The 26,115-nt window shown below is 28.7% G+C and overlaps 3 protein-coding genes and 1 long non-coding RNA gene across 10 annotated transcripts in view; 2 read left to right on the top strand and 2 right to left on the bottom strand.

Moving 5' to 3' along the window:
• Positions 1-23,186, bottom strand: part of Ago1 (protein argonaute-1) — a 39,515-nt gene extending 16,329 nt beyond the window's left edge. Inside the window, exons 1-6 of one of the 5 annotated variants that reach the window (XM_076312832.1) lie at positions 23,054-23,186; positions 21,198-21,349; positions 20,538-20,673; positions 12,327-12,464; positions 9,443-9,580; positions 878-1,015 (exon numbers count right to left, since the gene is read on the bottom strand). In XM_076312832.1, coding sequence (XP_076168947.1) covers positions 878-1,015; positions 9,443-9,580; positions 12,327-12,464; positions 20,538-20,667 — 544 coding nt within the window. In that variant the 5' untranslated portion in view covers positions 20,668-20,673; positions 21,198-21,349; positions 23,054-23,186. Of the gene's footprint in view, positions 1-877; positions 1,016-2,916; positions 3,043-9,442; positions 9,581-12,326; positions 12,465-16,779; positions 17,565-20,537; positions 20,674-21,197; positions 21,350-23,053 lie in introns of those variants that run through there. The other 4 variants (XM_076312833.1, XM_076312831.1, XM_076312830.1 and 1 more) reach the window with 4 other exon arrangements.
• Positions 7,475-10,800, top strand: LOC143147528 (uncharacterized). Of its 2 annotated transcripts, none has more exons than XM_076312838.1 (3): positions 7,475-8,422; positions 9,659-9,734; positions 10,008-10,800. In XM_076312838.1, exon 3 carries the CDS (start codon positions 10,609-10,611, stop codon positions 10,798-10,800), a length of 192 nt encoding a protein of 63 aa, XP_076168953.1. In that variant the 5' UTR covers positions 7,475-8,422; positions 9,659-9,734; positions 10,008-10,608. The 2 variants fall into 2 exon arrangements, with proteins under 2 accessions (XP_076168953.1, XP_076168952.1); XM_076312837.1 differs by having other exon boundaries at positions 9,925-10,800.
• Mrpl53 (mitochondrial ribosomal protein L53) lies at positions 12,708-21,839 on the top strand. Its single transcript, XM_076312836.1, has 4 exons — positions 12,708-12,869; positions 18,640-18,949; positions 20,880-20,992; positions 21,251-21,839. The coding sequence occupies exons 2-4, from the start codon at positions 18,804-18,806 to the stop codon at positions 21,442-21,444; spliced, it is 453 nt and encodes a 150-aa protein (XP_076168951.1). The 5' UTR covers positions 12,708-12,869; positions 18,640-18,803; the 3' UTR covers positions 21,445-21,839.
• Positions 23,187-23,786: 600 nt separating the features above from the next.
• LOC143147601 (uncharacterized) lies at positions 23,787-24,570 on the bottom strand. Of its 2 annotated transcripts, none has more exons than XR_012992292.1 (3): positions 24,412-24,570; positions 24,138-24,280; positions 23,787-23,947 (listed from the first exon to the last, which is right to left on the bottom strand). It is a non-coding gene; the product is annotated as an uncharacterized LOC143147601 (long non-coding RNA). The 2 variants fall into 2 exon arrangements; XR_012992293.1 differs by having other exon boundaries at positions 24,138-24,240.
• Positions 24,571-26,115: the final 1,545 nt, after the last annotated feature.

Genomic DNA, 26,115 nt, shown 5'->3' with positions numbered 1-26,115 from the left:
AATTAAAAAGTACTATATATGATGAAAAATTGAGACATATAACATATCTTATGAAACTTTACTAATTAACAATGTTATGTAATTTTTGCATATATATCTTTTCTTATAAAAAGAATTTGCAATTCACATATATAATTAGTTTTATTAAACATCATAAACAGTACAAAAAAAATTGCAATTGAATTTTAAAAAGTAATTTCTGGAATTAAATTTTTATTTCACTTTTGTATTAAATATATATAATACTTGCTTTATTAAAATAATTAAAAATATGACAATTCCTATTAATTTAATTATTTTTAGCTTACAATTTATTAAATATATACAGAATGATTCTGATAAAGTGTTTGATATGACAATCTTCAGAATTGCAGAATAATTATCATTCATGTAAGGGTATTAATGGGAACTTCAATGTTATATTCAATATCTTAAATGAAATGTATGTATTTCTTAAAACATACAGAAAAACATAATAAGACGTATTCAATCGTCTAACACATTGCATGATTTTAATTATAAATTTGGAAATATATATATTTAAATTTGAGTAGTTTTTACACAAATATACCAGTACATCTATTTTATTTTCCATAAAATTATACAACATAGCTATAATTTGTACAAAATCTATTTAAAAACATTTAATTTATCTTGAAATGTCTTCAGCACTTCCATTTATAAAATAATTATATTTACAAAGTATATGCTATCTTCCTCTTAACAAAACACTTTCTATAGAAATAGTTTTCTCTACTATGCTTTGAATTTATAAAATTATCCCATTGGTCACTTTATAAGAATCACTCAATATACATATAATGTTATAATAAATATATAGAGAAAAGAATTTAAAAGGTAACTTGAAAACACTTACTTGGCAGTTCTGGAGGTTGAGGAGGAGTGTGTGTTTGTTGTGTAGGCACAAGTCCTAAAGAACTAGGAGCCACAACAGTGCTCCCAGTTACTCCAGCTGTTGGAACAGAAGAACTTGTTGAGGGTCCAGCTGTGGGAGCTAAAAATATGATAGTATTATAATTTGATGATTTCTAATGTTGGCAGACTAATTCAAACTTTTTTGCTTTTAAATAATTTAATTCGTAACAGTCTAAATGTTAAGTACAGTACATTTCTATAAAATGATTCCATTTTTCAAAATTTTCAAGGTCAGTTTTGGTGTTTTAAATCAAAGCCTATAATTGTTTTTGTTTATATTTTTACAGCAATAAAAATAAATTACACAAGCACAACAAAATATTTTTTTGTCATAAGAACTAAAAATACGGCAGAAAAAGTATTCAAGATGAAATAATACCTACTATTAGATGTGAGACCAAATGAGATAAGTTATTAGTAATTTTTTGTTAATGTAAGAAATTTAAATTCTGTAAGATAATAGATTAAAAGACGATACATACAAAAACAATGTAACAATAATTAGTTATTTTCTAACTACTGAAAGAGGATGCACAATCATAAATCAAACGTGATAAAATTTTTTAAATATTAATGTTTAAAGCATAGGAACTTAAGAATAATTAACAAACGTAACAATTTTATTCTCTTATATACTTGTCAATTCAATCGACAAAAACATATAAATAGATAATTTTTAAATTTATCATAATTTTACATTTAGCTTCATAGATTGTTATAGTATATAAAAATTCATATCATATTAATAATAATATTCAATTATAATTTGAAAGACTATTAAATACATAATAATAGTATGAATAAGAAAACACAGAAAAGTTAAATATAAATATCATACAAAATAAAGAAACAAAGAATGTTAATAAAAAATTAAAATTAAAAAGAAATTGCTTTATATGATAAGTATTTTCAATGCAATACAACAATAAATTTCATGTAAAAAATGCTTCTAGTTTGTAATGAAAATTTTTGACTTTAGTCATTTTAACTAAGAATTGTATAATTAAAATGACACAAATCAAAGACACATGTGCAGATAACAAAAAAAGAAACACCAGTGTGTGGTATTCATACCAGAGCAGTGAATATTTAAATCATTTGAATAATTAGAAGTTCGTGTCAAATAAAACACGTTTTACTGAAAGAAACAGCATTTGACCATTTGAGTAATAAATCTAGTAGATCATATAAATTAGATCTATTTGAACATCTTTCATAACTCATACAAATTCGATTTGTTTGAATTCGAAAAAAGTTAGAATTTTCGAACAATGTACAGGCAAACAATTGAACATTTTATTAAATACTGGAAGAAAATTAAAATACTTGTTAATATTTACATATCTATTGTATTAATTTAAGGTTGTATTACTAAATTGCATCAATACAAAAATGGGGTATTTTTGAGACAGAAAGGACAAGAAAAATGAAAATGAACATTTTTGCTATTCCATAAAAATAAATTATATTGTGTAGCATTTATTATAGCTAGGAAAAAGTTTCAATTCATTGATTTGATTCGAGTTGTTAACTGTTCTAACTTTATGTCAATCATTCGAACAGGTAGAAATTGTTTAAGTACCTAGAGTATTCGAACAGAACTAATTTATTCAAGCAACTAGAAATATTCGAGTATTCGGTTGAGCTTACATTTTTTGAGTACTCGGACATTTCTAAATCATACGTTATCCATACTCTGACGGATCAGAAGTGACGACACATTGTGTCTGCTAAACGAGATACATTGAGGTCTTCTTAACGTTTTCTTTGATTCTATAAATTTGAATTTATTAAATATGTATTTTATTAATACATTCATCGTTTCACAAAATTTGGATTGCTTCGAAGTAATCAAAGAGGAACAAAGGACCAGAACCGCTCGAGAACGATATCCTATTCTTGCTTAGATAAATACAAAAGGATCCGTTTTTGAATATTTTTAGGTACTGCATGAAAAAATAAATACATTGAGATACTTACTTTGTCCTACAGGATACATTTTCGTAGATGACGATGAAAAATACCAGATAATCACTAATAAATAAGTAAAAAATTTAACACAAAACCCAATGACCACACGACACACTTCTCTACACACGCACTGCAAACGAGACTATCTTCTGCAATGGCTGCCACCAGCTTGATTCCAATTGGTCTTAACTTGACCAATCAGTGTATACCCGGCGACAGGGATTCGTGCCGCGAGAAGGGAAAGTCACAAAGTCCCGCGCCCCTTCTCCTTCACGGCACGCTTATAGTGTCGTACAGCTGAATCGCTAGATGGCGTTATTACAGTGACGTAGTGCACAGAATCATTCTGCTGATCGTACAACGTATTCCTTACCGTTGACTTGAAGTCCCGTAGCAAGAATGCGAGAAAAGTGGAAGGGGTATACCTATTCTCACGCACACATTCAATTCTAGTCCGTTATTCGTTGCGGCAGTCACAGACACATGTAGACTGACTGACGAAGAAGGTAACAAAGTAGAGAGAGAGAAAGAGAAACACGCGGCAGGTAGAGCCCCATTGGCATTGTTATAACATATACATTAGTTATATCTAATACAGGACAACTTTTGCTGTTTTTTTTTACAATATGCTAGGAAAGCATTGATTTTGGAAGTAAATAAAATTCTTTTCAAGAACAAAAATAATTGAATAAAAATATAATTTACAAATAAATAAAAATGAATTTTCATTCGTTTCAAAGAAGTTATGTACAATGTGTGGCACATATTTGTCACCACGATTTTTCAGGCATAACCAATAGTCTGATGAAAGAATGTTTCAGACAAGAGTTAATCAGTCAACATAATTTTTCAAAAAATTTTCCTTGATAAATATTACAATAGCTTTCATGCGTCGATGTACGGACAAAATGTATCCATTGCTTTCTTAAAAATATGTATACTTTTCTTTAAGAAAAACTCAATTTTCTTATTTGTATTCTGTTTGCTCTGTATTTCTTGTATGCGATAATAGGAATGTCAAATTTTAATACCTTTCTAACATTGTTCTGTTGGGAAACATGACTTAATACTTTTTTGTAGAAAATAACTAATGATAAGTCGGATTGTGTCATACAAAATATTCTTTTTTATAGCAAATAACTCTTATGAGATAAAACGTTTTATGCATTAAATATAAGCATAAACGTACCTCAGTAGTTTATAGTTTCCAAGCTTTATATTCATATAAATGTTGAAATAGAGACGCAATTAAAATCTATTCCTACTACTATGGCAGAGACCGTGGCTAAGGCTCAGAATGGCCAGCTCGTGTAGGGACGGGCGGTCCGATCTCTCTCTGCCCCTGTGCCGTCCCGCGAGACTTCAAGTCAGTGGTAAGGAATACAACTAAAATCTTCAAAATCATTTTCGATGAATCATATAAGTTACTATAATATTATAATCCTCTGTTACTGGTTTTGTAACATTTAATATTTATAAGAGATTATCAGTTTTGGAAACAAATGACTGTTTATTAAATATGTATCATACCATAAACAAATGTTAATATGCAGTGCAAAATGTGCAGAATGCAGTAAAATAGGTAGCATATGCAAAATTGTGAATATCTTGATGAATTAAATATAGAACACATTTATGTATATGTTGTGTAAGTAACATATAAATATACAGGATGTCTCAGATTTTTCTGGCTACTTGATGACAGTACTTTTTACAACTTGTGCAAGTAGAAATAAGTAAAAAAGTTACATAAACATAGTCGAAACACTTTATTAAAAAGTTATGACAAGAATATGAAATAATAACAAACTTCCTTTTGATATATTATACTGTAAGAATAAATCTATGACCATTGTCTAATGTGTTTATGTAAGTTGTCTTTACTACTTAAAATCCCTGAAAGAGGTATGTAGACATAGATTCTATCAATTTCTTATTATTAATATCTCATTTCAAAATTTCGACCATTTTTGTTGATATAACATTGACGTAGCTAAATAATGGAACTTACAAGGGTATGAAATTTTCGTTGATTTTATTTTATCTCCGAGAATACAATATTAATCTCTTGTATTAGTTCATGACGCGAATTAATTTTTGTTCGATAAACTTTTTTATTAAAAGTTGTCCACAGGTAAAATTTAGAGGCGTGATATCTGACGATTTTGTAGACTCGAAAATTGATCTTCCTCGACTTATTTATCTTAGAGAATGCTAAATGCGACAATAATATAATTTTTTTTAGAAGAACTCAGAGTTCATTTTTTAAAAAATTATGTAATCCACGCATAATAATTGTAAATATTAAAAGTTTTATGTCTTGCAAACGTCGCTTAGTCAATCTACAATATCCTTAGAGAAAAAGATTATTTTTTTAGACTGCATGCACGTTCATTCATAGAATTGCATTCGTTTCTCACAAATATATGACAAAAGTTTTTGTATCTACGTATAATGATCGGATGTCTACCACCTCCGTATAACGTTCACCTTATATTCCTTACCACTGACTTGAAGTCTCGCGGGACGGCACAGGGGCAGAGAGAGATCGGACCGCCCGTCCCTACACGAGCTGGCCATTCTGAGCCTTAGCCACGGTCTCTGCCATAGTAGTAGGAATAGATTTTAATTGCGTCCCTATTTCAACATTTATATGAATATAAAGCTTGGAAAGTATAAACTACTGAGGTACGTTTATGCTTATATTTAATGCATAAAACGTTTTATCTCATAAGAGTTATTTGCTATAAAAAAGAATATTTTGTATGACACAATCCGACTTACCACTAGTTATTTTCTACAAAAAAGTATTAAGCCATGTTTCCCAACGGAACAATGTTACAAAGGTATTAAAATTTGACATTTCTATTATCGCATACAAGAAATACAGAGCGAACAGAATACAAATAAGAAAATTAAGTTTTTTCTTAAAGAAAAGTATACATCTTTTTAAGAAAGCAATGGATACATTTTGTCCGTACATCAACGCATGAAAGCTATTGTAATATTTTTCAAGGAAAATTTTTTGAAAAATTTTGTTGACGGATTAACTCTTGTCTGAAACATTTTTTCATCAGACTATTGGTTATGCCTGAAAAATCGTGGTGACAAATATGTGCCACACATTGTACATAACTTCTTTGAAATGAATGAAAATTCATTTTCATTTATTTCTAAATTATATTTTTATTCAATTATTTTTGTTCTTGAAAAGAATTTTATTTACTTCTAAAATCAATGCTTTCCTAGCATATTGTCAAAAAAAACAGCAAAAGTTGTCCTGTATTAGATATAACTAATGTATATGTTATAACAATGCCAATGGGGCTCTACCTGTCGCGTGTTTCTCTTTCTCTCTCTCTACTTTGTTACCTTCTTCGTCACTCAGTCTACATGTGTCTGTGACTGCCGCAACAAATAACGGACTAGAATTGAATGTGTGCGTGAGAATAGGTATACCCCTTCCATTTTTCTCGCATTCCTGCTACGGGACTTCAAGTCAACGGTAAGGAATAGTAGATCGGGATATCCGTAACCAATGCAAACCTGACCAAACATTTTGTCTAGACTATCAAAATGATTTCAAATTCTGTGATAGCGATATCGTTAATAGGATATCATCTATAGGATGAGTATTTTTCAGGTAAAGGATGAAATGAACCTGTCGATCGTAAATGTTTGCAAACACAGCGATGTGTTACTTTTTTTCAGAGAATCTACGTTGATATTCCCTCACAGTAATTTGAGTATTTCTGTTACAGAAGCCGTACATAAATTAATTGCTGGCGTATTCTTCGTTCGAAAATAATCGCAGGACTTCGGTACGAAGTTGTATAAGTAATTGATAGTTACCATTAATAAAAGAAGCAACATGGATCACCTTCAGTGATTTCAAATAGTAAAAATAACTTGCATAACTACGTTAAACAAATGTCATTAATTTATTCTTGCACTATAGTATACTAACTTTTTAATAAAATGTTACCATATCATATTACCATATGTATATAACAACCTTTTGTTTCTTATTTCAACTTGTAGAACATATTGGCATCAGTTAACTGGAAAATCCTAAGATACTCTAAATATAATAAAAGAAAAAAACCTAAAATATTGGTTAAATGTATTGGAATTTATTCTTAAAATGCAATGATATGTATTTATTAAAGAATACTTTTTAAAATACACTCGATTCGTAAATTATTTGAATCTTTAAATATTGTTGATCTGTTGAAAGAATATTGTTTTTACATCACAGAAACTTATAATATGTGACTAAAATGTATTAGAATGATGTACAATGGTACGTATTTAATGAAAAATATTTTATTTATTTGATTGTTGAATTATTTTGAATCTCTAAATATTGCGAAACTGATCATAGTATATTATTACTTCATAGGGAATTGTGCAATTCGTAGCAGATACATATGTAGGTTACTCGCATTAAAGTTATATGCTTAAGACGTTTTCGTTGCTGTGTTCAGTGATAAAATGTCTGTACTCTTGTTTAGTACCTCCATCTAGCGTTTCATTCTGGTGACAACTAGAGACGTACCGTAAATAAGTAACTTGACAAAGCCATAAGACATTCAAAAGGAAATGAATACTACACGTGAATGTGTTCTCAGTTTTTGAAATGTCGCTTCCTTTCACCGGTATCCTTTTAAAGCGACACATAAGTGCAATTGTAAAGCAATTCAAATCTGACTTTAAATTCAGTAAAAATCAATTTACATAAAATTCATTTAATCCCTTTCATAGTAATGTTTTGAAAACTGAAAAATTTCTTTAAAATTTAATCAATTTTTATTAATACAGTTAATTAGTTTCATTGTTTGTTTAAATCTATAACCAATTATAGATGGTATATTATTAATCGGAAATCTGTTTTTGACCAAAAACTTTATGTACGTTATTTTGCGTTTCTGTTTTAAAATAATTTCAACAAGTTTATGAAACATGATTAGTTCGATCATTGATTCTAATATATATTGTAATAAATGTAGAATTATTCAAAAAATAAAAGTATGGTTATTTATATAACCATTAGATTGCGCATGTTTTTACAATAAGTAACAACTTCGTATTCTACAAAGATTTGGTTATATTCGATGACGTCAATACTATGCGCATGTGCAATATGAAATTTCTAGTATAGTTAACACATGAGAGGAATGTAGGTATTTTTAGAAAAAGTTTTCAATTTATATCAGTGCTGTTCACAAGTGGAGCCCCATACATGGCATTTTCTCTCTTTACACATCGTCCTTTATTTAATAAGGCGACACACAAAACGTTACATCAATAACTGAGTATTTATATGGGTAGGAACAACGGTCAAAGTGGAAAAAGTTCCGAGCAACCTATGGAAAGCATTAATTTATGCCATTGTAATAATTTGATAACAAAATAAAATATTGCGAACGAGTAAACTATTTTGTATATAGAGAACTTTAACGTACAATTGTGATAAACATGGAGTACAGTTTCTTCTTGCAAAGCAACTGCAAAGGTATAGTTAACCTTTTGTATGCGATTATACATTATTTAAAAGAAATTGCTTAAATTTGATTATAGTAATATTTAGTAGGAATCTCAAAGAGATCACCTTTTTATATATATTTTATATTTTTCCAAATATTTTATAAAATATGTGAAATTAATGATTATAATAGAATTTTATTTATAAGTATGTAAGAGTGTCATTATTTCATAATCCCATATGTATCTGTGCATGTTTTATGTTGTATGTAAAACATTTGCTACCACGTTTCACACATGTCACATACCTATTTCGTATGTGGAACCAATACCACATATGTGTAATAGCAATCATTTTTTATTTTACGTCTATTTTAAACAAATAAAATATGAACTATAGTCCAGTGTCACACATGTGTGAGACATTTAGAAAAACTATTTTATCTATTTAATACACTTTTCCAATTAAGTGATGATAATGAATATCTTAATTAAGAATTCAGAAATTGTATGAATATTTTATTTAACATTTTGACTTCCATATCAAAAGAAAGGCAGATGAATAATAAGTATATCTTAATAATATCACTGAGTCTTATCTATTGATTCATTAAAATTAGTTAAAGCTTGCAATATCATCTAAAAAATCAATAAAGTGTGAAACTAATAAAGCAATTTGTTAAAAGTAAATACAGTTATAGTTTTATGAGATATATTCAACTCCTTGTTGGCATAAATTATTCTTTTTTTTTTATATTTTTTTTTTACTTGAAACAACCTAGAGGAATACTTCTTCTTGCCATAATATAATACATAAAAGGTGCTTGATTGTGTAAATTAAATTAACTAATTTTTATCTATAATTCTTTATATTGCACAACAGCCACATAGTTGTGGACTGTTAAGATTTTCAATGAATTCTTATTTCTGTGACATAAACTATTATCGAATTGAAGAGTTAAATTAATACAAAATATTTATTGAAAAAAGCTTGACTTAAACTTTTGTAATTCTCATCACTTATATAATGATGAAAATATTTGAAACTTACCATTACATTTTCCAAATCCACATACCTCCCCAAGTACAGAAAGAAGAGTATCAAATTTTTCTACTGGAAATGATTGTAGTTGTTTCAGATCTCTGAATTGTTTATTTTGTTCCATTTGTTCCATCTGTTCCATTTTATCTGAAATATTACAAAAATTAAAGTATTTAATGAATTATATATGTAATAACAATGTATACATGTCTGATATATTTACAGAGGTCTTTTGTTACACACTACAACTCCAAAGAGAAAGTTGTTCTTCTGTCTGAACCTACAGTTACATCGAAATTATGTGAGTATTATAATATTTTATTCAAAAACAATTTTGCATTTATTAACAACTCATTATTTAAATTCTCACTGTACACAAAAATATTAAAATACTACATGCATAAGAGTTTAAAAATAGTTCCAAAGTAAGCAAATGAAATAGCAAGATGAAAATAATGTTATTTTCTAGAATTTCTATCTTCTAATATTAGGTGATAAGATGATATTTCAAAGTATTTAACATTTTTTAATATTTTACAACTTTATAACAAACATGTCACACCATTGGCTCCAGTTGAATTTGAAATTGGAAGTGAAAAGACAGTTGCAGAAAGGAAGAATGTAGAGAAAAGAAGTGAGAGAATCAAAATTAATCCAGGAAGCAAATATAGAGGAGTATTTTTAAAATTTTATTGAATGCTTGATAATTTGCACATATATTAGTAATTTTTAAACATTAAAATAACAAATTTGATATAAACACAAGTTTATAGATCAAATAATAAAGCATTTTTGGAAGGTATATGCTAAAATCAAGATTAAAATCTATTTGAAACATGAGTTCAGTTTCCTTTTTATTAATTTGCAGAAGATAATAAGAAATTAAACCTACATTTTCAATTTGTAAGGGAGTTATAATTATTGAAAATTATACTTTGATTGCTCCCAACATCTGCATATATGGAAGGAAAAAAGAAAGAAATTGTTTAATAATCTACATTATTACTATTTCTACTATTATACAAATTTTATTGCATTTGCAGTTGCTAAATCTTACAAAGAATTAACTTTTATTTTTTACAATAAAATTTAATCATTTAATAGCTCTTTTTCTTCCTAATTTGCTTAAAAAAGGACCTCACATTTTTAGCACAGAAAGATATCTATTTAAAACAATGGCTAGTCATATTTCAAATAATAAAAATTATAATATGAAACTTATTGACACTGTTTATAATCAGATGCCAGCTTTTACAGATGTCTTTGATGAAGAAACATGGTATATTTTTGTTGCCTGCTTTGTAGCAGGAACATTTTTAGTTGCATTTATTCTTTCAAAATTTATTATATTAAAACCTGTGGAATGAATTTAAACTGTTTCTTAAAAGTTTATATCTAGTATCTGAATGGATAAAGTATTAGTTGTATTTAACAAATTATATTGTAGCAATAAGATTTTTCAGTACTAAGGAATAATTGTTAATTAAATAAATAAATAATATTTATACAAATGACATTACATTAGGATATTTCATGATATTTTAAGCACTTTATTATTTACATTAGTTTCAATACTATACAATATTAACGAATTATCAAATTTAACGAACTATTGTATTTTTATGATTTTGATTATCATTACAAATTTATATTTTTAACATGACAAAAATATGACATTTTATAATAAAAAAATTTTAAGTTTTTAAAATAGATAGAAAATTGTTATAGTAATGTATACTATATTTTTGATTAGAATAATGCATAATTATGTATTGTGATTCAAAGTTTTAAATGTTTTTAAATATAGTTAGACCTTTACTTTTATATTCTTTCTATTTATAATATATATAGTGTAATTGAATATCAAATTCTGTATTATTTACTATAACTTTTTATTGTACATAATTTGTGCATAATAAAACATTATTTATAATTTAATGCTTCAGCAATCCTATGCATTTTGAACTATTGTTGAAACTGTATCATGTGTAAGTACAATTTATGCATGTATTAATACATGTTAGACAATATTATTAATTATTACTTTATGTGTTTCTTTTTTGTCAATGTCATGTTTAGTAATGAAATTTTGGTTTAATATAACAGATGTCTTTGAAGATTTTATTCAAAATGTAGTCAATTAGAAATTATACATAAACACAGGTGAGATTTGACTAAGATCAACTTCTTTTTCCTGTTCATTTATTTAATTATAATCTTTTCTACCTATCTCTTTGTATTTCATGTACTATATTTGAATTTTAAGGACATGAAAACATTACTTTCTGCATATATGATTCTTTTCTTATAAAGAAAAATTTGCAATTCAGATTTATCGTTATTTTTATTAAACATCATAAACAGTTTGATAGAATTACAATTGAATTTTAAAAATTAATTTTTACAATTAAATTTTTATTTCACTTTTGTATTAAATATATGTAATACTTACTTTATTAAAATAATTAAAAATATGACAATTTCTATTAACTTAATTATTTTTAGCTTAAAATTTATTAAATATGTACAGAATGATTCTGAAACGTGTTTGATATGACATTCTCTAGAATTGCATGTTTTATTTTTAATGAAATTATACAACAGGTGATATGATTGAAAAACTAATCTCATTGTGTCCTTGCTATCTATATTTAAAAAAATCTTTTTAAAACATTAAATTCATCTTGAAATATCCTTAGCACTTCCAACCATAAAATAATTATTTCTACTATATGATGTGCTACTCTTAAAAGAGTATTTTTCATATGAACAAGTTTTGGTAATATGTTATACATTTTTGAGATAATGAAATTAATTATTCAATGAAACTCACTCGATTTATATTATAACTTTAGCTAGAAACATAATTATAAAATAATTTCAATGTACTTACTTGGTAGTTCAGGAGGTTGTGGAGGAGCATATGTTTGTTGCGTAGGAATGTGTCCTAAAGAATTAGGATCGACAACACTACTCCCAGTTGGTCCAGTTGTTGGAATAGAAGAACTTGTTGACGATACCACTGTGGGAGCTGAAAATATGACAATATTATAATGTAATTACTTTGATTATTTCTAATGTTAACAGATAGAGTTAAACTTTTTTTCCTTCAAATAATTTGACTTGCAAGATTTGAAATGCAGAGTATAGTACATTTCTATAAAACGATTTTATTTTCAAAATTTTCAAGGTCAGCTTCTTTATTTTAAATAAAAGCTTATAATTGTTTTTGTTTATTTTTTTATAGCAATAGAAATAAATTAAGCAAGCACAACAAAATATTTTCCTTGCCACAAAAGATACGGCAGAAAAAGTATTTAAGAGAAATACTATAATATTGTACACTTTTCAATTTCACTAATTAAAAGTGACCTTTCTTGTGAAAAAAATATTCAAGAGAAAATCATAACTACTATTAGATGTGATACCAAATGAGGTAAGTTATTAATAATTTTTTGCTAATGCAACAAATTCAAATTCTGTGCACTTTGAATGTTTTTAATTCATAATGATATTTTTTGTAAAATGATAGATTAAAAAATATGTAAAAAAAATTCCTTAATAATACTAGAAATATGAGATCATACATTTGTTGTGCATATGTAGCAATAAATCAAGATGTTTTATTTAAATATGTAATGAATTTTTTCATGTATATTACTTGTAATATTAAATTGATAGGATCAATTTCAGAAAGGAAATGAATTACACTATTATTGACAACCATTTTTCATGATTATAAGCCTTGATTTTATTTGAAAAATTACCATTTTGATTAACATGCTTCAAAACTTGGTAACAAACATCAATATAAATATTGTACAATTTACAATTTTAGAAAAATTCACATTTTTCTTTGTGAACTGCTAAATTTTTTGTTGTATATTTAGTGCAATGTGCTTTTTTCTTTGCCTATTACTAAATATAAGTTTTTAAATATTATTATATAACTGATAATTTCACAATCATAGTTTAAATGTGATCAACTTTTGAAAGTATTAACATTCATAGCAGTTCATAAAATAAATTAATTAAAAATGAAATATCTCTACTATGTTTGTCTAGGATATGTACTTTCTGATAATATGCAATGAAACAATATTAATATTCTTTAAATAGGTATAATATTAAATTAAATTTTCTACAATTTTACTTTTTGTGCTTGCCACATCCATCAACATACATATGTATATGTATAAAAAAAAACATTCTGAAAAAGGGTCTTCTAAATAATTGTACATATTTACAATTTCTTAGATCTCATATTTCTTTAAATGGAAATAGTCAATCACAATTTAGTATTCTTATAATATATTATAACAAATGATATTACATTAATGATATATTTATTTGTGACTTGAAAGACTAATATAATACATGACAATAGTATAAATATTAAAACACGTATACCAAAAAAGTGAAGTATGTTTTACAAATTAATGAAACACAAAATGCAAATAACAAATTGAAATTCAATAAAAATTACTTTGAATTATCGATATTTTCGAAAAATAATACAACAATAAAATGTTACAATTTGACAGTCTTATAAATTTAACTAATCTTTATTTACAATATTATTAACTTATTAACTTTTGTAAAAATCTTTATAGTTCCCAATTTTTAATCATGTTTTTAATGTAGATACAATGGATTAGATTTCATACAAAGAAAGTCAAAATGCAAGATTTCCTTTAAATCGCAATAATTTTGCGCTATAATATGATAGTCTCGTTAAAAAAAAAAAAAAACCAGAATTAAAGATTAGAATCTAAAATTTAATACCCAAGTGATAAAATTTGAGAAATTTTAAACAATTTGACACGATCGGCTCAAAAGTAGTGCTACTGCTTGGAAAAGCATTATCGCGGAAATCTCTCAATAGAATTTGCAAATTGTGGCTTCAATCTACAAATCTGCAATCGACGTTCGACATTTTTTAGGCGATTATAAAGTAACCTTTTCATTATGTTCCGAAGTGTATACCTAACAAACAAAAATATCAAATTAGACACATATATTCATTCCTAACCAAAATTATGGAAGTGTCTAAAACATTCGAATAGTCCCAAGTTTGATTTGAATGAAATACGTTTTATCGGGTCAGGCAAAATGAAAAAAATGCAGGAGCAAGCTGGAATATAGATATGGAAAAGGACTGGAGTCATTAAGCCGTATTAATTCTTAATCCTGTTTGTGAGTACTCATGCCATCCATTCACGTTGCCTCTTTTCGTTTATGCTATGCTTCTACATATATATAAGTGTCGCATGATTTAAACGCTATATGTATGTACTTGGGTGCCAAGCAACCTTTTTGGAGTAATATTTCGGATTTTACCAAAACTCAGATATATGTCTTTAATAATAATCGAATAAGAATCCGAGTATTTATATTAAAAACATAGGATTTCATCAGGAGACATTACTTCAATTAAAGAAAAATTTTGTCATCATTATTTTAAATAAATACGATGTTTTAATAGCAGACGAATTTAACAAATTGAAATAAATAAGAATATAGACTTATTAAACCTTTTCCCGAACAAATTTTAAAAGAAAATTATCATATTATCGCAGTATCATGCGACTGGAACAATAAAAATTTATTTTTATTTACTGCAATAATTTAATTGCATTTTTGAATAGACGTATATTTTTATTACAAAGGATCAGTATTTTTGAAAATTTAGTTACAAAAAAGATGTATTTATCTGTAGAAGTATTTTTCTATATTCTCTTTTTTTTTTTTTAATTTTTCAATTCGTTCTTACTATTAAGAACTGTATATTTTTTCAATTTTAAGCTGAAATAATTTTTATTTGGTACTCTTACGTATTTACTATAAGCATCAGGAAGCTCATTTTCATCCGACAAAAACTGTACTGAAAAATTATTTTTCAAATATTTATTAAATATCCTTCGAGATACGATAAAGGTTATAATATATTCAAATTTCGGCAAAGTCGGAACTGTTATTTCAAAAAATGTTCGACTTTTCGTGGAATGACTCAGTTACTATATCGTATGGCAGGGTAGAGTTATTCTGCTGCGTTCTCCAATTATATGCAGCGGCAGTTCGAATCTTTCGAAACATTTAACCTAGATGCGATTAACCTATGTGTGACAAGTCGTATTAATCATGATGCCAATAATTCGTTAATAGTTCTACTAATTAATTTAAAGATTAAAATAATTTATAAATTTTAAGAAAAGAGTTATTTATTGAATGTATTATTATGTTCTGAACGTAAATTTGATGTGTGTAACCTATACGTGACTGGAAACATAGACCGCTATGAAATAAAAATGCTCCGTCAATATTGACATATTTAAAGCTTACAATTAATTATCTATCCAAGAAATGAGCTCTTTTTAATTAAATAAATGTTATTGTCGGTTTAAAATTAATTTCATTTATTTAACCTTTATTTTGCAATTTTATTTTAATAATTATATTACATGTACTTCATACATTACAATACATCAGATTGTTAAATATCATAATTTAACATTATTATTAAATATATCTTTATTTAGTTTCAGTATTAAATAATATAATATATGTACTCGAAATATCTCAGTGCTGTTGACGGAGCATTATTTTATTTCGTACACTAGTATCTAGGTTACATATATCGGAATTCATTTTCAAAATACAATGATACACATTTAATAAATACATTGTACATTGAACTAATAACTTATTATAATCTTTAAATACCGCAGAATTATTGACAGATTATCGTTGTTTCGTAACGATTTATGTAAATGATCTATCTACATTAAGTATTTCGGAAAATTCATTTCACTGTCATGCGATCAACGGCAGAATGATTCTGCGCCCTACATCATACGGTGTACTGTTTAACTACATCTAGCGTTACAGCCGTGCGACACTAGAAGCATACCGGGAAGGAGAAGGGGTAGCGTGAATGAGCCGTGAACCCCTCAAAAGGAAACAAATACCGTAGGAGTTGGTATACACTACAGTAAGAATCTCATTTATCTGTGCCCAGTAATGTGTCAATTTCTCTAATTGTGTTAACAGTGTCGCGCGGGTTCCCGAACTATGTATATATATCGGACATTGCCGAGACAACAAAGAACAAGCGTGAGTCCAATAACCAATAGTGTTCGGAGCGAGCGACTAAGCGCGATTAGGTTATGCTAGGTTCCTAGTTTATGTTTTGAATCATTATTTGTGTTTTCTATAACCCTGGCTAGCACAGATAATCGAGATTTTTACTACGTATAGTTCGCTAGTGGGTGGTGCGACCCGTAACGTCCAGCTAGTGCGCAACCAATGCGCGAGTCCACCATGTTTACTGCTGCGAATACGCTCACCCTCCGAGCCAGCTCGTCCTGGTCCCTTCAGCCCTCTCGCCCAGGATGTTGTTACTGATCCTAACCTCCGTCTTGTCGTTCTATCCCCTCCGTCCATCCCTTTCACCCTTCCGCGGTTTCGCCCCAGCGTTCCTTCGTTCCTTCGTTCGCCAGTTCCCTCAGATGCCCTCTCCTCTCCTCCGTTCTCTTCCATGCGTTGCATCTCTTCTACGGCTTCTCTTCTCAGCGATCCACTCGCACGCCACATAACGGATAACAAATTCCATGAGGGCCTCAAATCAAAGAGGCGCGAGCTTTCTGCTATGGACGCATTTTACGACACAAAATATGACCGCCGTCTGTGTCTGCCCTCTATCAGCAGTGCAAGGAAGGAAAAATAATTGCGTTTCATCATGGGTTTGCTAGAGGGCTTTAAGTTAGCGAGGGTGCGCTAGAGGGCCTCAAGTTTGACTTATACAGTGTTGATGGGTATGTGGCATATTTAAGTGACACACGTGACTACAGCCTCTGTATTTTAGTATGACACTAATGTTTGGTTACTGCAATCCATTTTTGAAAATAAAACATTTAAAAATAAATAACACTATGTAGAAGAGGTAAAAACAAAGGTATTCAATTAAAAATATAAATTACAAACAAAAAAATGTGAAAGCGATGATCCATGATTTTATGGAATACGCTTAATAGTTAAAATGTTAACGCCTAATATTTTGTGCTATTAATATGTAATAAAATTTTTATAAATTAATTAAATTGATCTTTTTATTTATACAAAAATAAAATTCTGCAACTTTAAATGAACCTCAACTTGAACTTAATAAATGGATACTTTAAATGGTAGATAAATTGTTATATTTAACAAACATTTGTTTTGTGTATTCGAACTTTGAAAATTTCTTACAATCTAGTATGGCTGTGTAAATACTATAAAAAGTAATATTATAATAGTTCAACAAATTAGGACAATTTAATAAATAAGTATAATAATAAAATAACTATAACAATACAATATATAACTACTTTGTAGTATTGGTCAATGTTACTAGATATATAAAGTACTGTCTTTGATTAAGCCAATGCATTTTCTACATTTTCTAACGTCAGAATCATTCATCAAAAAATAGGGTCACATCTAGTTTCCATGATCTGGTTGCAAATGGCGCTGATATCGTTTTTTTAACGTCCATTTACAGCACTTCGCGATGTAGTTTAGCAATGGCCATCGGTCGTGTCGTAGTACCTGTACACTAGACTATTAGCGTCTTTTTTAATATTTATTATGATTGTGTAGTAAATACTAGCAAGGCGAGATATTTGTATTAATGGGAAAAGCAAATTCTTAATACTTATTTACTATTATGCACAGATACACTTTTCTCAAAAATAATTAAAAAAGGTTAAAGTAGATGGTAGAAAATTCCTTCGCTAGGAGATTATACTCAATTTATTGTAATAAAAACCAATAATACTATTTTTGTGGGTAATATCAACAAGTTAAAATATGATTAAAATGCACTATATAAAAAGCTGTTGAAAATATGTACATAATTATTTGCTAAATGAGCGGAAAGGCTGAAACAGAATTTTAAACAGAGATTCTTTCAATAAAGAATTATACATTTGTAACAATAATACTACAAACTTTGTTGTTTTTATTATTTTAATTATTTTTAAATTATCTAATTTTTATATTAATTTATATATATTCTTTAAACGTACTTTTATTTATATGTGTATTGTCTCACAAAATATTGTAAACATTTTACTCTTGAAATTGTAAAAGGTATTTGTATTTCGTGCCCTTATTTTGTAACAAAATAGTGTCTCAAGGACGGTACCTTATACATCTAGTAATTTTAGTTTTCGCAGGTGATTGTGTTCTTCATTTACGGTGTAGAGTAGTTCCATCTAGCGTTTTGACTGTCAAGCACACAAGCATTCTATAAGGAGTGGATAACGTGAACTGAACTACGAAACCCTCAAGACAGAACGGATAGTACGTGTAACTGTTCTCAATTTTCAAAATGTCACTACCTTTTAATGGAGTTCGAACGCGTTCAAAAGGCCTCATAAGTGCAATTGCAAAGCAATTAAGATTGTTAACATTGAAACCAGTAAAATCAATTAATATAAAATTCGACCCCTTCGATACTGGTGCTTCGGAAATAAGGTTAGTTCATTAAAATTTTATTTGCTACGGATATTTCTTTAGAATTTAATGAATTTTTGTAAATACAAACAATTGGTTTAATTTTTTGTTTATATCTATAACCGATAGTACCCAATATAATGTTCCTTGTAGATCCATTATTCACAACAAATTTATTAAACACAGTGAGTTTGATAATTCATTCTAGTATATATTGTAATAATCTATGGTATTATGAAATGTAACAACAAATTATTAAAAAAACAAAAATAATGGTTATTTATGAGAGACTACATATTCTTTTAATAAGTAATAGCTTCTTATTTGCAAAGATTTGATTATATTTGATGATGTTAATACCATTCCAATGTGTAATATGGAATTTTTACTAGCTAGAAGACAATATTAATGTTCATATTTTAAGAAACAATTTTCAATTCTTTATATTATTGCTTTTCATAGATTGGACCTTTTATGGGTTTTCATTTTCTACACACATTGCATTCATATGTAGCAATATTTTAACAAAGCATCAATTAGTATCCATATATGTAAGAACAATGGACAGAGTGAAAAAAGTTCTAAGCAACCCATGAAAAGCATTGGTTTATACCATTGTAATAAATTAATAAAAATGAAATACTGCGAATGAGTAAGCTCTCTAGAAAACTTTAATGCAAAATTGAAGCTATGTATGATTGTATCCAAAAGAAAGTGTTTCAACTTGATTATAATAACGTTGAGTAGAAATCCTAAAGAAATTTCTCTTTTACATACATTTAATATTTCTTTTTATACTTCACAAATATGTTAAGTTGATGATTATAATTGGATTTTACTTACAAATAACTAAGAATATCATTATTTTATAACCTCAAATATATTTTTATATGTTCTATGTTCTATGTTGTAACAATTTAATTACCACACTTCACATATATGTGACATGCTGATTTCTTGTGGGGACTATGCCATACACATATGTAAAACGGCAATGATTTTTTATTTTATGTCCATATAAAAATAAGACAATTTTACATATGCGAGAAACATTCTTCAGAGTAATCAATGCATCTACATACATTTTACTTGTAAATAATTAAAAACATGCACTGCACTTATTAATATAACTATAAATGTAGTGTAGTAAATTAATAAAATACAAAATAGATGAATTAAATATGTTAAAAACAATATTTTTTAGAATTAAAGCAACTTTGTACAAAAGTCACATACAGTTGCAATAAGGTGTGCTAAAGTTTCTCTTGACATAAATTGTTGGTATTTTCACATTTTCCCTTTCTTGCAACAACATAAGAAATACTTCTTCTTGCCGTAATGCAATGCATTCATGTGCTTGATTGTGTAAATTAAATTGACTAATTTTGATGAAATGTTCATGTTAAGACAATTTTACTAATTATAAGTTTATATATTACACAATAACTAAGTAACCATGGTCTGGTAGAATTTTCAGTGAATACTTATTTTTGTGACATAAACTATTATCTATTTCAAAAGTTGACACAAAATATTTATTGACAAAAGTTTTACTTATACTTTTGTAATTCTCACTGATTACATAATTATGAAAATATTTTATACTTACCATTACATTGTCCAAATCCACATACCTCTCCAAGCACAGAAAGTAGAGTATCAAATTTTTCTGGAAATGATCGTACTTGCTTCAATTCCCTGAATTGTTTCTTTTGTTTTGCTTGTTTTACTTGTTCCATTTTTTCCTAAAATATTAACGAAGTAATGAGCTATAATAGAAGATATCAAACAACTTTGAAGTGAATAAAAATGATTGTTGGCATACATTTCAATGAGAATGAAATAAAAATGAGCTTCAAAATTAACATTGTCTGATTAATCATATACTATTTACTTTTGTGCACAATGAAAAATATTATAATAACAATGTATATGTCTGATATATTTACAGAAGTTTTTTCTTTCACATTACAACTCCAAAGATTTATGCAACAAATCCATTTTGCGTTGTGAAACCACAATTTACTTCTGATCTCTCAGAACCTCTAGTCACATTTAACTTAGGTGAGTACTGTATGATTTCGTTGAAAAACTGTTTTGCATTTATTTTAAACTTATTATACATTAATAACTCATATTATTTAACTTTTTGCTGTACAAAAAAATGTTGAAAAAAATTTACATATGTAAATTTAAGAATAGTTCCAAGGTATACAAATGAAATAGCAGGATGAAGTTAAATAAAATTATGTATTCAAAATTAAAATACCGTTAGAAAAAAAAGATATTATGATGTTGTATTCTCGCATTTCTATCTTCTAGTATCAGGTGATAATGTGATATTTAAAAGTAGAAACTTGACATCTCTGAATATTTTACAACTTTACAACAAACATATCACACCTATGGCTCCAGCTGAATCTGAAATTGAAGAGAAAGTTGCAAAAAAGAAGAAAAAGAAAGGATCGAGAGTTAAAATTAAACCAGGAAGCAAACGTAGAGGAGTATTCTTATAAGTTTATTGATAGTTTAGCAATTGGTTTTTGTATTAGTAATTTTTTGAATATTAGGAAAAAATTTGATATAAATGCAAGTATAGATTGAAAAATAAAGCATTTCTAGGAAATATGTGGTAAAGTCAACATTATCATTTATTTAAAACATAAACCCAATTTTCTTTTCATTTATTGAAAATTGTATTTTAATTGTTTCTAGCATCTAATTATGAAAAAGAAAAGAGAAAAGAATTAATAATATAGAATATTTAACTTCTTAAACAAGTTTTATTGCATCTACTGTTACCAAAGCCTCTAAAGAATTAACAATTTTTTTCATAATAAGTTTTAATTATTTAATTGTTTTTTCTCTGCCTAATCTCCTTTAAAAAGAGTATCTTAAAGTTTCAGTCCAGAGAATATTTTATTTGTAAAATGGTCAATCATATTTCATAGAATGAAAGTTATTATATGAAATTTATTGACATTATTTAGAATCAAATGCCAATTTTTATAAATGCCTTTTGTAAAGAAACATTAATTAAACGAGTAATATCTATATAGATGATATTACATCAAGATATTTTACAATGTTCTTCAAGTTTTATTATGTTATTTTCAATGCTACCCAAAATTAATGAATTGTCAAACGTGATTGGCTATTGTTTTGGTTACAAAAATGTATGAGTTTTTCTTATTTGGAACTTAAAGTTTTAAACATTTTAATATATAGCTAGACTTTTCTTTTTGTAAACATTCTAATTACAATAAATATAGTGTAACTGAACATCAAATTTTGGATTATTTATTATAACTTTTTATTGTACATAATTCATGTTTTGTGTATAATTTAGTGCTTCAGTAATCTTATGCATTTTGAATTATTGTTGAAACTGTATTATATGTAAATACAATGTATGCATGTATTAACACATATTCAACAATCTTATTTTTTTTATATATAATATATATTTGTTTCTTGTTAATATGGTGTTTAATAATAAAATATGTTTTAATATAACAAAAAACTGTTTGAATATTCTATTCAAGATGTAGTAAATTAAAAATAATACGTAAAAATAGGTTAGGCTCTATTAAGTTTGAATGTGGGGTATTTATGTTTAGAATGTTTCCCGCTTTTCCTCTTAGACTTATTTAGTTTTTTTTTCTCTTGTATGTCACCTAATTCTTTTTTATCCTTAACAATCATAAAGTGCGAAGAAGTACAAAAAAAGCTTAATGTTTAAAATTAGTAGTTGTAAGAAATTGTTTTTAGTATATTTTGACGTATTCTTTTGTGTACTCGCTTCTGTGTAACAGGTTGTTTTGCTTATTTGAAATAAAAGAACTTCAGGTTCATGTCGCTGTGTGCGTCTCATTCCGAGCGACGCATTAAAGTTTTGAAGGGTAATTTTTCATTTTCTTTTACTGCGTCACTATTGAGTTTGTTCATGTTTATCTATTGAAATGTTTAGTATAAATAGATAGTTTAGATATGTTTACGCATCTTAAATTGATATTTGAACATTTTTTGCGAAATTCTTTATATCAAGTTAAAAACGATTTATACAAAATTATTACTTATAAAAGTATTCTTACGATGAATAATGTTTAAGCATTATATACGTACTATTAAAGACGCCTATTTTGTAGAGCCGGTATTTACGTAGAGCGTGCACAGTTGATAACCGCACTGTAGTTTACTTCACATAAACATTGTCCTTTTATTATAATATAGAAACTTTACTGTAGTAATACATCCACGTACCGTATAATGTCATCATATTCGACGCGCCCTCTAGCCACATTCCCTAGAATAAGCATAATCCATTATCTTAAGGCTCCGGCAGGTGGCAGTTTTGCGGTAAGTTGGAATGGAAGAATTATTTCGTGCTAACATCAAGTTTATCATATATTTTCACACAAATTTTTAATTAAAGCGCTATCCAGTTCTAAAGTATTTATTCAGGGTTCACCACATGGGAGAATTGCTGTCTACGAAGACCCGTCCTAATCATATTTCAACCATCCTCCTTTTATATTAAATTTTCATATATCTACACTTTGATTGCTGTTCGAAAAACGAATAAAGAAGGGAGCTTCTAGAAGAATCTGCCAGGAAAAGCTATTGACTTAAAATTGAACATCATGTTTTGTGAGAATTGAATAAAAATATGTAATTGCACCAATAAAAATTATCTACTTACACACTAATTATTCTTTTTACACGCACGCTTAAACGTGACATTAATTGTAAATACGTGATGTGATATTAAAAAATTAAAAAACTCAACCGAAGTACAGTCAAATACGAGTCATTTTAATTATCTGCCAACATAATACAATATCCAGTTTATGATACTGAAAGAAAGTTTTAATTCATTTTTTTTTTTATTTAATTTTTGAAATTAAATGTCAATTAAATGTATCGATTTTATCAATAATCCGTGAAATTCCATTTGAATCAATCACGAAGTGGCGTAACGTTAGTAGTGCGACATTAGCCGAAGTTTTAATCGATGATCTGTAACAGATAAGAAAAGATAATAAAATTTAAAGTCCATTTATTGAAATAAATACGTTCGTATTATAATTAAGCAATAAGTGAGTTTGAAATATCTTACACAAAATTGAAATTTAATTCGGAAAGGTGAAGAAAAAAAAATAAAGTATCGAAAGACTATATCATATATCAATGTTTTGATGTAAATTACCCTCCGTGGAACGAGTGGCGACCGACGTTACCATAGAACGATTTGGAAGATGCAGTTTTGTATATTTCATCGCTAGATGCCGCCATTAGGATCGAGATACTCCCTGGGTCATCGGCAAAGAAGGCTTCGATCGAATTAACTTACTACTTACAATTAACACATTGTCATTAAATACCGCCATAAAAATTGACCGTATTTCTCTTTTTATGCTTAACGCAAAATAAATTAGAAAATTGATGCAATTAATAAATAATTATTACTTTCTACGTCAGACCTTTTAGAATAATGTCCGAAGATAGATGAGGAATAGCAAATTTTAGTAAGCTGTTGGGTTAGCCTTAACTTTGAAAATATTCTTAGCTTTCTGCGGTTCTAGAATGTCCCAAGTGCCATCCATTGTTACATTAAGTTATGAGAACGAACGAAATTTATTATTAAGAATTGACAACACTTCCTGAAACCGAAAGGTTCGATAGAACCACGAAATATGTAGAGGACCGAGTTTATCTCCGCTTATTACAATTACCGACTTTGGTGGTTCATTCGAATATAGTTCCGATAATCACCGTACTTAGCCGAGAAGGTCTCTTCGGAACCACTAATAGTTTACAAGGTCGGTATTTCAGTTCGATGCCAACTTCTATAAGATGTTATACGTCTGTTATATGTCTCGTTTGCGTGGATGGAACTTTGACATTTCTTGAATCGATAAACGTTTCTCATAATCACCAGAGATTTCGATCGCAAGTTGTTTCCATCGATGAATAAAATTCTCCTTCGTATAATACACACGTGTGCGTCACTTCGAAATCCCTCTAATCAACATTGCTGAACCCTCTGTTGATATTTGCTAACTGGTTACGGTATTTATCGTTCGGGAAAAATCGCGACAACGGTGCCAATAGATTTTCGAAGTTTTCATTGTCACTTATTTACGAGAAAGTATACGCTATCTCGGATGTCCATCCGTGCATCGTTACTCTTACGATATCGAGGTCACAGATATTCGCGTAACGTCTAACCTATTCATCTACCGTGTTTCTCCATATTTCGGGTCAGTCTGGTAAAAAGACGATTACATATTAAAAAGTGTCGTTGCGATCCCCGATAAAATCGTTTCGATGTGCCCGAGGTGTGTCCAGTATCGGCGATACACAGCTTCGGGGAATATCGATACGGTTTTCGAAATTCAAAAGCCCGTTTACAGACGGTACTGCCGCGACTCGGGTACGGGCTTTCATGTACGTCTCAATTATCGTTATGTAAATTGACTCGGTCTCGCGATGTGTGTTCTGCACGGGATGAGCATGAACGCGGCGAAGCCTTCGGGGTCTACCGACGTGCGCGCAGGGAGTTCGAATCGGATGGAATCGAGATCGTTCAATTTTCGAATTTCGATCGAACCGGGAGGGGGAAGGGAAAAAAAAAGGTAACTGGCGAACGAGTCGAAACGACGCGACGTCGTGCGTAACCGAGCGAACTTTAACGAGGAATTTCGAGCGGGTCACGTGCCCGTTACACGTCCATTTCGAGGTTAGCCGCGAAGGGATAACCACAAGGCGGCGGATTATCGCAAGTGGTCCTGGCTCGCATCTGTCGCCCGCAATGCGTTATTATTCCATTTCTATACGCGTCTCGGTGTCTCTCCCTTTCCCCGTTTCCCGTCATCGTGCCACGTCGATCCGAATTCCCGTGTAATCTCGCAATCGGATTATCCCGTCGTGCAACCAACGAAAATCGAATCATCGCGTGTCGACGGTCACGACGTTCGATCGCGAGAGATGCGCGCCATTTTATACCGAGGGAAATGCAACACCGCGCGTAACTACACGGGACCGATCGAGTAACCGAATCGCGGCGACTTTTACCGAGGTGACCCGCGCGGGACGATTGGCTGCGTAAATAGGACTCGAAACGATTTTTGGACGGTTAGAGTATCGCGAAACGGTTAGTCTGATAGCGAATTGCGTAAATACGG

The sequence above is a fragment of the Ptiloglossa arizonensis genome, chromosome 5 (genome assembly GCF_051014685.1).
Source record: "Ptiloglossa arizonensis isolate GNS036 chromosome 5, iyPtiAriz1_principal, whole genome shotgun sequence".
NCBI lineage: Eukaryota > Metazoa > Arthropoda > Insecta > Hymenoptera > Colletidae > Ptiloglossa > Ptiloglossa arizonensis.
The sequence above is the reverse complement of the archived record's forward strand: the minus strand, read 5'-3'. Positions and strand labels throughout refer to the sequence as shown.

Bases quoted from the DNA above. Each gene is read 5' to 3' on its own strand.
- LOC143147528 (XM_076312838.1), top strand. From the start codon at position 10,609: ATGGCTAGTCATATTTCAAATAATAAAAATTATAATATGAAACTTATT.
- Mrpl53 (XM_076312836.1), top strand. From the start codon at position 18,804: ATGTCACTACCTTTTAATGGAGTTCGAACGCGTTCAAAAGGCCTCATA. The intron at 18,950-20,879 runs GTTAGTTCATTA...ATATATTTACAG, and splicing joins ACTGGTGCTTCGGAAATAAG to AAGTTTTTTCTTTCACATTA. The intron at 20,993-21,250 runs GTGAGTACTGTA...TCTATCTTCTAG, and splicing joins TCTAGTCACATTTAACTTAG to TATCAGGTGATAATGTGATA.